Source organism: Pocillopora verrucosa, chromosome 8, assembly GCF_036669915.1.
Source record: "Pocillopora verrucosa isolate sample1 chromosome 8, ASM3666991v2, whole genome shotgun sequence".
Classification (NCBI taxonomy): Eukaryota; Metazoa; Cnidaria; class Anthozoa; order Scleractinia; family Pocilloporidae; genus Pocillopora; species Pocillopora verrucosa.
The window spans coordinates 11,868,642-11,880,682 of record NC_089319.1 but is presented as its reverse complement, the minus strand read 5'-3'; the positions used below and the strand labels follow the sequence as shown (position 1 = coordinate 11,880,682).

At 36.6% G+C, this 12,041-nt stretch overlaps 1 protein-coding gene across 1 annotated transcript; it reads left to right on the top strand.

Moving 5' to 3' along the window:
• Nucleotides 1-408: 408 nt before the first annotated feature.
• Nucleotides 409-11,399, top strand: LOC131798939 (tether containing UBX domain for GLUT4). Its single transcript, XM_059116602.2, has 20 exons — nucleotides 409-509; nucleotides 674-729; nucleotides 2,061-2,161; nucleotides 2,947-3,064; nucleotides 3,709-3,784; nucleotides 4,357-4,430; nucleotides 4,934-4,998; nucleotides 5,506-5,721; nucleotides 5,913-5,977; nucleotides 6,075-6,118; nucleotides 6,354-6,451; nucleotides 6,900-6,975; nucleotides 7,727-7,808; nucleotides 8,349-8,415; nucleotides 8,637-8,699; nucleotides 8,835-8,887; nucleotides 9,571-9,622; nucleotides 9,748-9,823; nucleotides 10,266-10,465; nucleotides 10,885-11,399. The coding sequence occupies exons 1-20, from the start codon at nucleotides 423-425 to the stop codon at nucleotides 10,890-10,892; spliced, it is 1,677 nt and encodes a 558-aa protein (XP_058972585.2). The 5' UTR covers nucleotides 409-422; the 3' UTR covers nucleotides 10,893-11,399.
• The last annotated feature ends 642 nt before the right edge of the window (nucleotides 11,400-12,041 follow it).

Sequence of the window (12,041 nt, the reverse complement as noted above, 5' to 3'; positions counted from 1 at the left end):
CATTTACTTCCAGCCTTTTCTTTTGAACCAGAAACAAAAATGATATACGTTTAAAACACATGACATCATCCACCCTTGTCAAATGTAATAGCATGATCATTTCAATTGTAATGCCTTCTTATCCCAACGTTACTTTGTTTCTTTGCTGCGAACACTGAACTACTGCTTGTAATCTAGATATGACAATCAACCACAAAATTCCCTAAACCAGATAACATTAAACATAATCCAGAAAATCATGTGTCAATGCACGAGTTTGCACACAGAGCACTTTGATTTATTGCGGACTGGAGAATCGTACATTTCTGCCACAATCCTTAATATTTCGAAAGATTTAAGCTGCCTGCTTTCCGCGGAAATTGCGAAGACGAGGAAGACTGGTGCGGAGCGGGGAAAAACGCTGACCTCATCACAGATTTAATATGGCGGCTTGTAAGAGTGTCGTTGTTCTCTGTCCTAATGCGCGCCGGCAAACCGTTAAAGTGAACCCAACAACCACTTTACTTCAGGTCTGTCTGTTCCTTTTTACTCTTCGCCTCTCTGCGTTAAAGGTTTTGTTAGTTCACGAAGAGATATGAGTTTTTTTCAGCTTGACTGAAGTGCTTCGGAAACAGGCGTTGTAAGGTAGACTAAGTATTTTCAGGGTTTTAAAACGTGTCTTTCATTTCTCCAGGTACTTGAAGAAGTGTGCAGAAAACAAAGCCTTTCATCTGAAAACTTCTCTTTACAGTTAGTAAAATATTTGCTTCTATCATTGGTCGAGCTATTTCATAATTGAGAATTTTTTTGTCTCAGTGACGTGTACAGGGTACATGTAAAACAACAACACAGTCGGGTTCATTCAACCTCTCAGTTTATATAACCAGGAAATACCAACATTTTTCAATTACTTTGATGACCAATAATCGCTAAATAAAAATGTATGCATGCAAATTTCTCAAAGATCTGCAATCCAGTGTTTCGTGCAAAAGGACATGCTGTACATGTACATGTAGTAACCATAAACTATAAATCAAGCTAAAACTAAAGTACTGTTGTAAACCAGTCTTCTTTACAAAATATATTATTATAAAAGTAAACTGTAGTCGACGTCCCAAAGGCAATTTATTGTTGTCACCATCATTTCCTCAATCAAAGGTTCATGAAGTATAAGGCTGTGCAGAAATCGTGATATAAAAAAGTTGGCATTTATTTTAATATTTATTTTGTAGTTGAACTGTATTCTAGTGAAGTACCTACACATGTATCATGTAGTTTAATGCCTGAAACTCACTTGTTTCACCATGAGTTGTACCAGTTCATCTGTGTGACATAACCTTACTTTACTTGTTTCATACACTGTATATAATGTGGAGGGGTTGGAGACAGTCCTCTCTGAAACTGGATTCAACAATTATCATAACTCAAGTTATAAAATTAGATTGCATGATGCTTTGAGGTCAAATAAGTCTGATGTTGATTATACCTGCCCAAGATATGTAGCAACAGGTGGCAACACCATATATTAGGCCTGCCTGAAAGTTTTGAGGAGGGTAAGTTTCTAAAGAAACTGTGGTGCTAATAATAGACAATTTGGCTCTATCAAATGAGTTGATTAGGTGAAATGGCCATTGTAAAGAGTTTCCACAGCTGATGTTACAAGTTGAAGGGCTAACTCTCAAATGGCTAACACTCAAAATGTCAGCTCTAAAAGCCCTCTACAGTGGCCAATTTACATTTATTTATTAACTCAATCGATAAAACCAAAATATCCTGCCTGAAAGTTGGTTTTGCACCAAAAATGATCAGTACTACATTATCAGTATATACCCATTTATCTAGCTTAAGTGCAATGCTTTATTTTGGAATTCAGTTTCTATGAGGAGTCATAGAGGATTCTGTACTAATTTACCACGTGGATTAAGGGACTGCATGTTTCTTTTTTTATGACACTGACTGTTACTGAGAGTAGCCCCTTTTTGGAGTATGCCAACCAAGGTGATCACAAAATCTGTGCCAGTTTACCTGTTTGCTAATGGTTTCTAACAGGTTGAACCGTCCTATATTTGACCATTTCTTAGGCACCAGAGAAAGATTCTTGATGATACCTTACCAATACGATATACTGGTTTATCAAATAATGCACATCTGGAACTTGTGGCCAGCCAGAAATCAAAGCAAGGTAAGCTTAGTAAGGTACTCAATTATCAACTTTATCATGTTAATTTAAAACTTTCCTGTAATTGCATACATTGTTCTGTTTCTATTGTTTGTTTTGTCCAGTCAGCATTTTGTTATACACTTTAACTTCAACTTTGCATAAATCAGAACTGAAGATGACAGAAGAACTGTCGAAACCTGTTTTTAAAATATTTTGTTTATATTTTTAAAGAAGCAAGGTAACTGTGAAATCTTATATTGGAAGGGGCCAGATAGTTGAGACTTTTCAAATGAGCTAATGCTTAAAGTCAAACATGAAATAGTGATATTTGATGTACTTTTCATAACTTGAATACAGTAACTTGTTATTTTTAGGATTTACAGTGGCTGTAACTTTAAATTAATTCTACATAAAACTTAAATAACTGAGTGCTGGAAAAAGGGTACTACTTTTACCATTCTTACAACAGTTTGACTTGTATTTTTTGTAAAAAACAAATCAAGTGACTGTAGGCTGTAGGTATAACATACAACTGTAAGGGCTGTTAACCAGTGAAGCACCTGAATAAAAGCTTAATACTTTCTTGGTAACTGAGAGTCAATGTAGGCTCACAAAGGGAAGTGGTTGCAGTAGTTAAGTCTTTTATTAATGTGTCCTGGTGAATGAAAAGCTTTGTTGAGTACTTAAGAGTGCAAACAATAACCCAATAACTGTACAATTGTGAAAGTTAGGTAATTGTTGCAGAGAACTTCTGGTACCAAAATAATCTGGCCTTGTAAAATGCACCCTTATTTTCCTCTGAACAGTGCAGTCTATTTCTACTTTGGGCCTGCAACTAGAGTCTGGAGAGAGACTTGTAAAGGAATTCCCCTCATCATCTTCATTGTGGGATGTTCTTTCGCACTGGGATGTAAATGAGAAAAGGTTAGACATCAAGGCCTTAACTAAACTGAAATCTGCTGTAACTAAATGTACTGTTGGTAACTTAATGTTTCTGTTAGCATATGCACAATGGTCAAAGATGAAATTAGGCCATCAATGTCACAGTCATATCCAGTCAAAAAACACCATGTACGCTTTCATAAAAAGTCAAACCCTTGGCCTGCCAGCTACATGTGTGTACTCTGTCACTAAGCCATAGAACATTTTTGGTGTCTACAGATGTAAGTCATTAAACTACAGTCACTAAGCAAAGCATGAAAAGAAATATTGATAATAATTATGCCTTTTCATGGAAACCCATGGGCAAGAAACCTGCTTCCGAGAGATACAACTGAATGATTGGAGAATAGATATCTTGCTTCTGGTATAGTAACATTTGTTTTAGTTGATTCATTTATGAACCTGTCTCCCTGTCTCCCTGTCTCCCTGTCTCCCTGTCTCCCTGTCTCCCTGTCTCCCTGTCTCCCTGTCTCCCTGTCTCCCTGTCTCCCTGTCTCCCTGTCTCCCTGTCTCCCTGTCTCCCTGTCTCCCTGTCTAAATACTAATAGCTGATGTACATTGATATGCCACAGGTACTTATTTAATGTTCTTTATTTATTTATTTTTTTTTTTTTTTTTTTTTGCAGTTCTCAGCAAGGGAAGATTATTAATCCTTTTCCTGAAGAACAGAAGAGTCCAGTGTGCATATACATGACACAAGAGGTACAGATTGAAGGCTGTGTTTTGTTCACGTTAGGTTAACCACTGTTAAGCCTTTAACTCCCAAGATCTCACTGGTAATTCTCCTTACTGTCTGCTATATAGTTCTTGTGATGTTAGTTTTGAGAATTTGGTATTGGATCAGCTAATAATCCCCTAATTAATGTTTTTCTTGATTCTCATTACTTGTCTGCCTGATATTGTATTGATATTGTAAAGTGAAATTCTATCTTGGTCACTCATGGGAGTTAAAGGGTTAATCCAAATGGTCAAAAGTTCAACCAGGATAGATGTAGGTCTCACAAAGGGATATCAGTTTTGCATAATATAAAATCACTATAACTTGAAAAAAAGAGTCATTCTTTGGAGTTACTGTTACAAACAAACATGTCTGGTAATGTTTGTAATAAGTTGCTACTGCCTGTTTGAGATGATCGTTTTACTGCTGATGGTGTCCCTTGCCACATGACTGACACTGCTGAAAATTACACAAATCTTGATAACTCGATGTTGTTATTAGTGGTGGCTTCATTCACTTTCATAAAGGTAATGTTATTTTAATTGTGACTCTGTAGATAAAAGGTGAAAACTGCTTGCGAAGAGCAACTCTACATTCCTTGGGCTTGACTGGAAAAAGAGCTGTCATAAGGTTTGTGAAGATCCCATATCTCAATACCAATTGCCCTTTGATTATGATTTGGTGTTGTTTTTGTAGTTGCTTTTTACTTTCATTCAGTTGATACAGTCTCAACTGTAGTTTTACAAATTAAAAGTGAGTTTTTAACTCATTCCAAAGGCTTCATATCAGTGCCTCAGTGGTCCTATCTTATTTCCAACTCATAGTATAGGTTTGTCAATATTATAATTTTGTGTGTGCTGATTGAAAGCTATTTACTGTTGTTTAGATTATTAGATAACAAAGAAGTGAGAAATAAACTGTTAACGTTATCAGTAAAATATCGATCTTCAATGATCAGTCTCAATCAAAGTCAATGCAAAAAAGAAAGGCATTTGCAGAGATTGAACATTTGCTTCCCAGTTAACTTGTAAAGATAAATGTGTCACTTGTTACATGTATATCATCCACAGGTCAAGATAATTATGATCTATCATAATTTAGATCTCTCAACCTTCTTGAAAATTAACTTGCAGGTTGATTCATAGACAACTGGTCGAAACAGCAGCTGAAAATGTAGAAATGCCGCCAACAGTGAAAGGTTATTATATGTTTTACAGTAACACAATACCCACTTTGTTTAAACCTGCAGCTCTTTTGCATATGGAACAAAAATGGTTGAATATAAATTTTATGCTAATTCCATGCCAAGATATGTGTCAATTTTTCAAAGTAATTAGAAGTTGATGGAGCATGAAGTATTTAAGTAATTATCTTTGATTGTAAATGGCACATTGTATCATGAGTGTACTCATGGAGCTTGTAGGCCATCCTACATGGAATCACAGTGCCATAAGCCATAAGAAATAGAGACCGTGAATGACTCTTGACTCAAACTTGTCCCCTATTTATCATTTTTTTAGAAATAAAGAGATTCAATGTTTCTGTTTGAAAATTATAAAATTAAATGATATAATTTAAGTTAAAATCAAAGTTGTATTTGGAACTACACCGTCTTTAGCAAGTTATCAGATGTACATGAAACTGACCACTCAACCTCACCATAGCTAAACATTTACATGTAAGTTTGTTTTCTCATTTTTGCTAGATAAGACAAACTCAGCCTCAAGCATTTTACAGGATAAACTTCCTTCACAAGATGTAGACCAGGGTGCATGCAGATCTGAGCAAATGATGATAGACAGTGCTGTTGTTACATCAACAACCTCATCTGCTAAAACCATAATTCAAGAAAACTTAAATCAAGTCCCTAGAAATGTCAGGAGAGACAATATTGCAGGTGCACGAGGAACTTGTATTCAAGGTAAAAAAAAGAAATCTTAGTATTAGAATTATCTTGATACTTTTGTGGCCTGTGTACCCAGCTTTTAGAGGGAGTTTTCTAAGTTGGAGCTGTACAAATTGGAATGGAGGGGTGTGGTTTTTGTTTTTACAGTTTTTTTGTTAATCTCTCTAAATTCATGGAGTGTGACATGTCTTAAATCCTTTTTACAGACAGTATAAAGGAACCTAAGAGAGCCAGAATAACTCCTCCAGAGCCTCCTTTTGCAAATTTTAAGGTATAGTTTAAGGTATATTTTAAGTAATACTGTTTCCTAGCTAACAATTTCTATGCTGTAATGGCAACCTGTTATCATTGTTTTCTTGTATATCTAGTTCCCAGAAGAGACAGCAGGCATGGACTTATTCCAAAGAGAAAGGTACTGGAATGGATAATTTTTTTAAGAGTGTATTTCAGTAGTGCTTATTTCTTCACCTCACCAAGTTTGGTCAGGAATTCTCTGCTTGTACACATGTATTTGTATGATGTTGAATGTTGACTTGGCTTATCTTGGCATATGCTTCTTTTCATTGGTCTCTCCTTGACAACACAAACTCACGTACCAAAAATTCCAGAATCATGATTACAGGTGGTTAAGTGTCTTTTTGTTTCAGGGCTGATGCATCCCGTAAGGAATTCCTAGCCACACCATGTGACAGACAGCCTGTTGCTTTTAGTGAAGAAGATCCATCTTCTCCTAAACACGATGAAGGTAAAATAATTTTCTTTGACCTTTTAATTTCGTCAAAGTTTTCCATCACCCTTTCATCTCTTCACTCATTTTAATTTATTTACAGTAGTCAGGTAAAAATTGAAATTTCTTCAACCAGTTATCTCAGTTTCTTCCTGTTAGGCCTCCCTCAAATCATCCATTGCTTCTTTTCTCCTTCTTCCAGCTTTCTCTTTCTCCCCTTTTGGTACTGCATTCCCATGGTTTCTCTGCCAAATGCCTCTCAGGCTTCTTTAACCTAGCACATATACATGTAAATGTAAGAACCTGTGTGGGTCAGTTCTTTTGCAGTGATCTCCCAGGCCTTACCTTGCTTAGGTTTTAAGACAGACTTTTTCGATTGCTCTCTTTAACGTACATATTCGATGTGATTGCACTTGTATGTTTCATGCATTTATGAAGGGTAATTTATGAATGCCTTTTGAACCAGGTGAAATTCCAGATTCGTTCTTTGAAGTAACAGTGGATGACATCCGCGTCATGTTAAGAGACTTGAAGAATGAAAGGTACTGTAAAGGCTAATACAGAGTAAAGATGTGATTGGACAAAGGAGATTATGTACTCGATATAACCTTGTTTAAGTTAATCCTGTGTTACAATTTTCATGTTCATGCTCTGACAGGGAGGGTTTTTGAGGGCAGCAAACAAATCTTAGCTTGCGATACTACTAATTCGTGAATTAACTGTTTTGATAGACAGTTTACCTTCTATGACCTGTCTGCTTACTTACAAACGAAATGTTTGAGGGTATTCCTGCTATAGTCGATGAAAGTGGATGGAAAAATCGCCTAAAGTTTTGCTTGTCACGGGTTCTTTTTGGTATAATACAGTTGTCAAGTGAGGGCAGATTCGTGTTACCTTAGGTAATGGGTGAAAACTTTCGTTACTTGAGCTATTGTCCGCTCTACATAGGGTCCTCTGTATCTTTCCAAGTGGACTACATTAGTGATTCTTACAGTGTCATTTATAAGTATTTTGAGTGAGAGAACTGCACTTAGAATACAGGGTGACTCTTTCTACATCGGTCAGTTTAGGGCAAAACTAACAGGCCGTTGTGGAGATAGGGTTCCTGAACGTAGGTTTTATCAAAATTAACTAGTTCGAAAATATAATACAATTCTGTAGACCATTTCCAGTCAGGTGGGCAGTAGCCTGAATACGAGGTAGTTTGTGAACAGATGGTCACAAAGGGTGCCAAACGCTACCAAGGATTATATATTGTCGTGTAATCAGTTTTTTTTAATTTGTGAATAACAGGAAACAAGCAGACAGTGCTCCTCTAATGACGAGAGCCATGCGAGAAGTGCGACAAGAATCTGAAATGTACAAATACGATAAGGTACTAATAAATATCAACAACCTCTAGCCCGCAAAATTCTTTTATTAAAGCTTAGTATTTTGTGATGAGCAGTATTTTTTTATACAACCATATCATTAAGAACAGAGTTATGTAACCATAACTGCTCTGCAAGACATATCACAGAAGTAAACATAAACTTTTAAGTTTTTAAAAACGACTAATTTGAAGCTGAAAGTTCTCTGTTTTAAACAATGTAATGCAAAGGAAACTTAAAGCACTGATTAACAAAAGCACATGACTCGCGCATTTTTTTCCAGCGTGCGCGCAAAAAAATCGTATATGCGCGTCTGACTACCCTGCGTCTGAGCGTATGAAATTGGTCTGCGCAGTTAACATATACGCGAGCGGTACTGTAACTCATTAAAACTTCGTCTGAAACCTCAAAACCCTTTTTTCTTCTATAGCACTAATTAAAGGCCATATATGTTTAGTACAATGTATGTGTTATCGAACGAAGAGACATACGTTAATCGAACGTTCAGTACAATTTAGTTTGTTTTGTTTTGTTTTGTTTCACAGGTTGTTGTGCGTATTAAGTTTCCTGACAGGCTGGTCTTACAAGCATTTTTCAGACCAATGGAAAAAGGTAAAGTATGATGTCTTCTATACACTGCCCTCAATGAGGGATCCTCACTATCAAAAAGACATTTTTGTCGGTTCCTAGAAGAGGTTTACAAACGCGTGGATGATTCATAGATTGCAAAGCACAGAGTAGATATTTAAACAGCACCATTAACTATTTTTGAAACTACTTATTTCCATTTTTTCTGTTATCTTATTAAACATTATGAGTTCTTTTACTTCTAGTCTCAACCCTGACAGCATTCGTTAAATCCCACCTAGAAGATCAGAATATTCCTTTTTATTTATGTAAGTACTTTTATTTCTGTACAATACTGTCACTCCTGTATGTACTTTTGAAGAAGCTGCAATCTTTTTTTTTAAATTATTTTATAATCCTTAGTTTTGAATTTAAACTGTTTTCGTTTGTATCCATGTCTTTAGATACTACACCACCTAAGCGTTTCCTGGACAAACCAAATTCAACTTTGTTTGAGGTGAGAACAACCCTAAATGCCACTTATCTTAATGTTTAAAAGTAAAATTACCGATAGTATTGACCCGAAAGCTTAGTGGAAAATCAACATACTTCTCAGAGTCCACATGTTTTCCTTTTCAAAAATCAGTCATTTATGGCATGAACGGCTGCCAGTTCCCATCCCCAACTCTTCCCGATTCCCACTTTGAGAACTCTTTGCCGAGCCACACCATTCTTTTTATTTTATTGTTATTTATTTTCTTTTACTTCTTAATCCGGGAGTCCTGGTGTCGAGTTCCACTCTGATCACCAGATGGATCTAGACGCATTTGTTTCGATCTGACTTGTTCCTCGATCAGCCTAAGGACCCCGCTGGTCATTGGGTTTTCATTCATGTTAAGTTTCATTTGTATTATTTGTTTGCGGTTATTTGGGTGTTTTTAGTCACCTAGCATCAATGATAGTGAGTCAGCAATACTGAATAGTGTCCCTCTATAAAAGTCTTTTCCTTTTCCACACCAATAAGAATAATTCATACCAACTCAATCTTGCCAAGTTATCGACACGATCTAAATCTTAAATTTATTTTTTCGGTGGTCATCACCTCCTCCATAGTTTCTGTAACAAACTGAGAGTGTTTATGCAAGATTACTTGTCGCAAAACTTACTAACGTACTTGCATGTGTATATTTTTCGGTTTAGAATAAACTTTATCCAGCCTCAGTTGTACATTTTGGATCTCAACATCAAAGAGGTATGAGAAAAAGTACTTAGTATGATGTGGCACATTCTTCCTAATATGTCTAATTAGACCTTGCAGTTTTTTTCTGAGCTGTGAAAAAAAGACTTTCAAAATGTAATGATTTTTTTTCATCATAGAGCACTACCTTTCAACAAGACTACTTGACAACCTTTCATCAGTTTTAGATGCGGAGAAATCTGTTGTTGATACTGGGTAAGACAAAAACTCTAAAAGTTTAAATCGGAAGTCTTAATGGCCATTTGTTAAGCCTTTTTGGGGTCAGAGTTGATAGGCCACAGAAGCCCTTTAGGATACATTTGGCGTCAAGTGTTTGCAACGAGAGAGCTCTTTGATTATTGCTCTCAAATGAGTCGCGCTGCGTTTCATTTTTGGCTGCGATCAAACGTTCAACTTCAAACCGAACTTGGATAAAGTCCTGTTGCTAGTGTAGAGATTTCACGCAGAAAGTTGTGATGCCTCCCGAAGCGTGGTGTGTCCCGAACTTTACCCTCACAAGTTATATCTTAAAGAAAGACTATGAATGATTCATTGGAGTCTGCGAAAAAAGACTGACAGGCAATTTTGGGTTCGCTTCTTTTTACATTGTGACCACGATGAGGATTGTTTTCTTGTGACTATGCTTGCTTGTTTGTAGAGTTTTGACAGTTCGCGCTGGTTCAAGACCTGATATAGGAGACTCGCTGGTTAGCTCGTCCACTGTATACAGTGAGCAAGGTGTAGGTACATCCTCGAATGGGGCAGGTTTCCTTGAGGAACAGAATTCCGACCCCAACAGCAAACCGCACGTTGGAGGAACCACTAAAGGTGTAGTGCCAAAGTGGTTCAAGGGAACAGGTGAGTGTCGATCTTTTTCTTATAGGAACATTTCCAAAGCTAAGTCTGTTTGACCGTGATACGCTCCGTGGGGGTGGGATTACCAACCTGCCCTGAAAAGCACTTTCGGTACCCTACCTTTTAGCGAACGTTGATATGGAATTCGCCGACCACTTCAGCAGCATTAAATAGAATTGGAAGGATTAAACGGTTGATCAATAATAAATCTTACCCCTGCATTCTGGTATAATTACAATGAGTTGAAACGCAGATGCAGAATACAAGGAGTCATTGGCGTCGTCGCACAAATGATTGATTAATATGTATATAAGATAAGTCGGCCGTTGCATGCATGCTCCAGTGTTAACGATTCAAAAGGCTATATCATATATCTTAATTACCAATTTCCATTTAGTGTTTGTATGTCGATTCTTTTGTAGGGAAGTAAGCCTATTGGCTGTTCGAGCGAAATATCCTGTAATACAAGGTACCATAAAATCAAACGATCGGACGTGGTCAGCTGCTGAGGGATGGGACTAGTACACGGAAGTTCACATAGAATTATGAAAAATAATTAAAAAGAAATATTAACCAAAAAAATGAAGATCTGAGGCATGTGTTATGCCAGTAAATAACGGTATAGCTAAAGAAAATTGCTTTCAGGTGGTGAGCGTCAATGTCAGTCATTTTCTTTGAAGTACGCGTCTTAAACACTCAAGTGACAATCTCCTCATGTAGAAATCAACGTGTTAATTTGTTCTCCTTTGCCGATCAGAACAAATATTGTAACTGATCGCTTGAAATACTTGTTCTGTCTCAGTTCAGCTTTCATAATGTTGGAGTAATACTTATAAATTGTGACATGATAAATTGGTGTTTATTAATTTAAATCGTGAAAAATGTATTGATATTTAATATAAGCAGAAACATAAACGAGAAAATAAAAATATCTTCACACGGGATTTGCAATGAATTTTTTATATCCTATCAAATGAACCTCTGTCGAAGTCTGACTTATCATTTTGGAGGGAGTGCGTTCTTCTTAGAAGACTGTTCATTCTTCAAAATAGTTAGAAGACCTACCGGAATTGGGAAGTACTGGTGTAGTCTGTGGTTTCAGTCAGCTTCCCTTGTAATCTCAATGATAGTTTCCACTTTTCGAAAAGATGGGAAATATAATTCAAGATGTTTGAAATTTTCCTAGGTGTCCATAAACATGCCTTTTATTAATTTTCGGTGATCGGGGAACCTGTATTGGATAAAAGGGAAACTGGTTGAAAGTGGTGTTTAAGATTTGAACGTACAGCTGTAGCTAAGAGAGGAAGAGTTATTAGAACGGAAGGGCGAGCGTTGTTTTTGGAACGCAGATCAGAATAAAAGTTGTGTATAACATATTTACGTAGCTTTTGAACTCAGGATGGATTCAATGTTGACCAGAAAATAAAGGAACTGAGATGCGTTTTTGGCGCAGATAGATTTATTTTGTAAACAAAAATGGAAACGTGTCGGAAGTGGAGTAAAAAAAATTGACTGACCCTAAAATTCCCAAGATCTAATTGGTAATTTTCTTTACCGTCAACCTTACAGTTCTTATGAT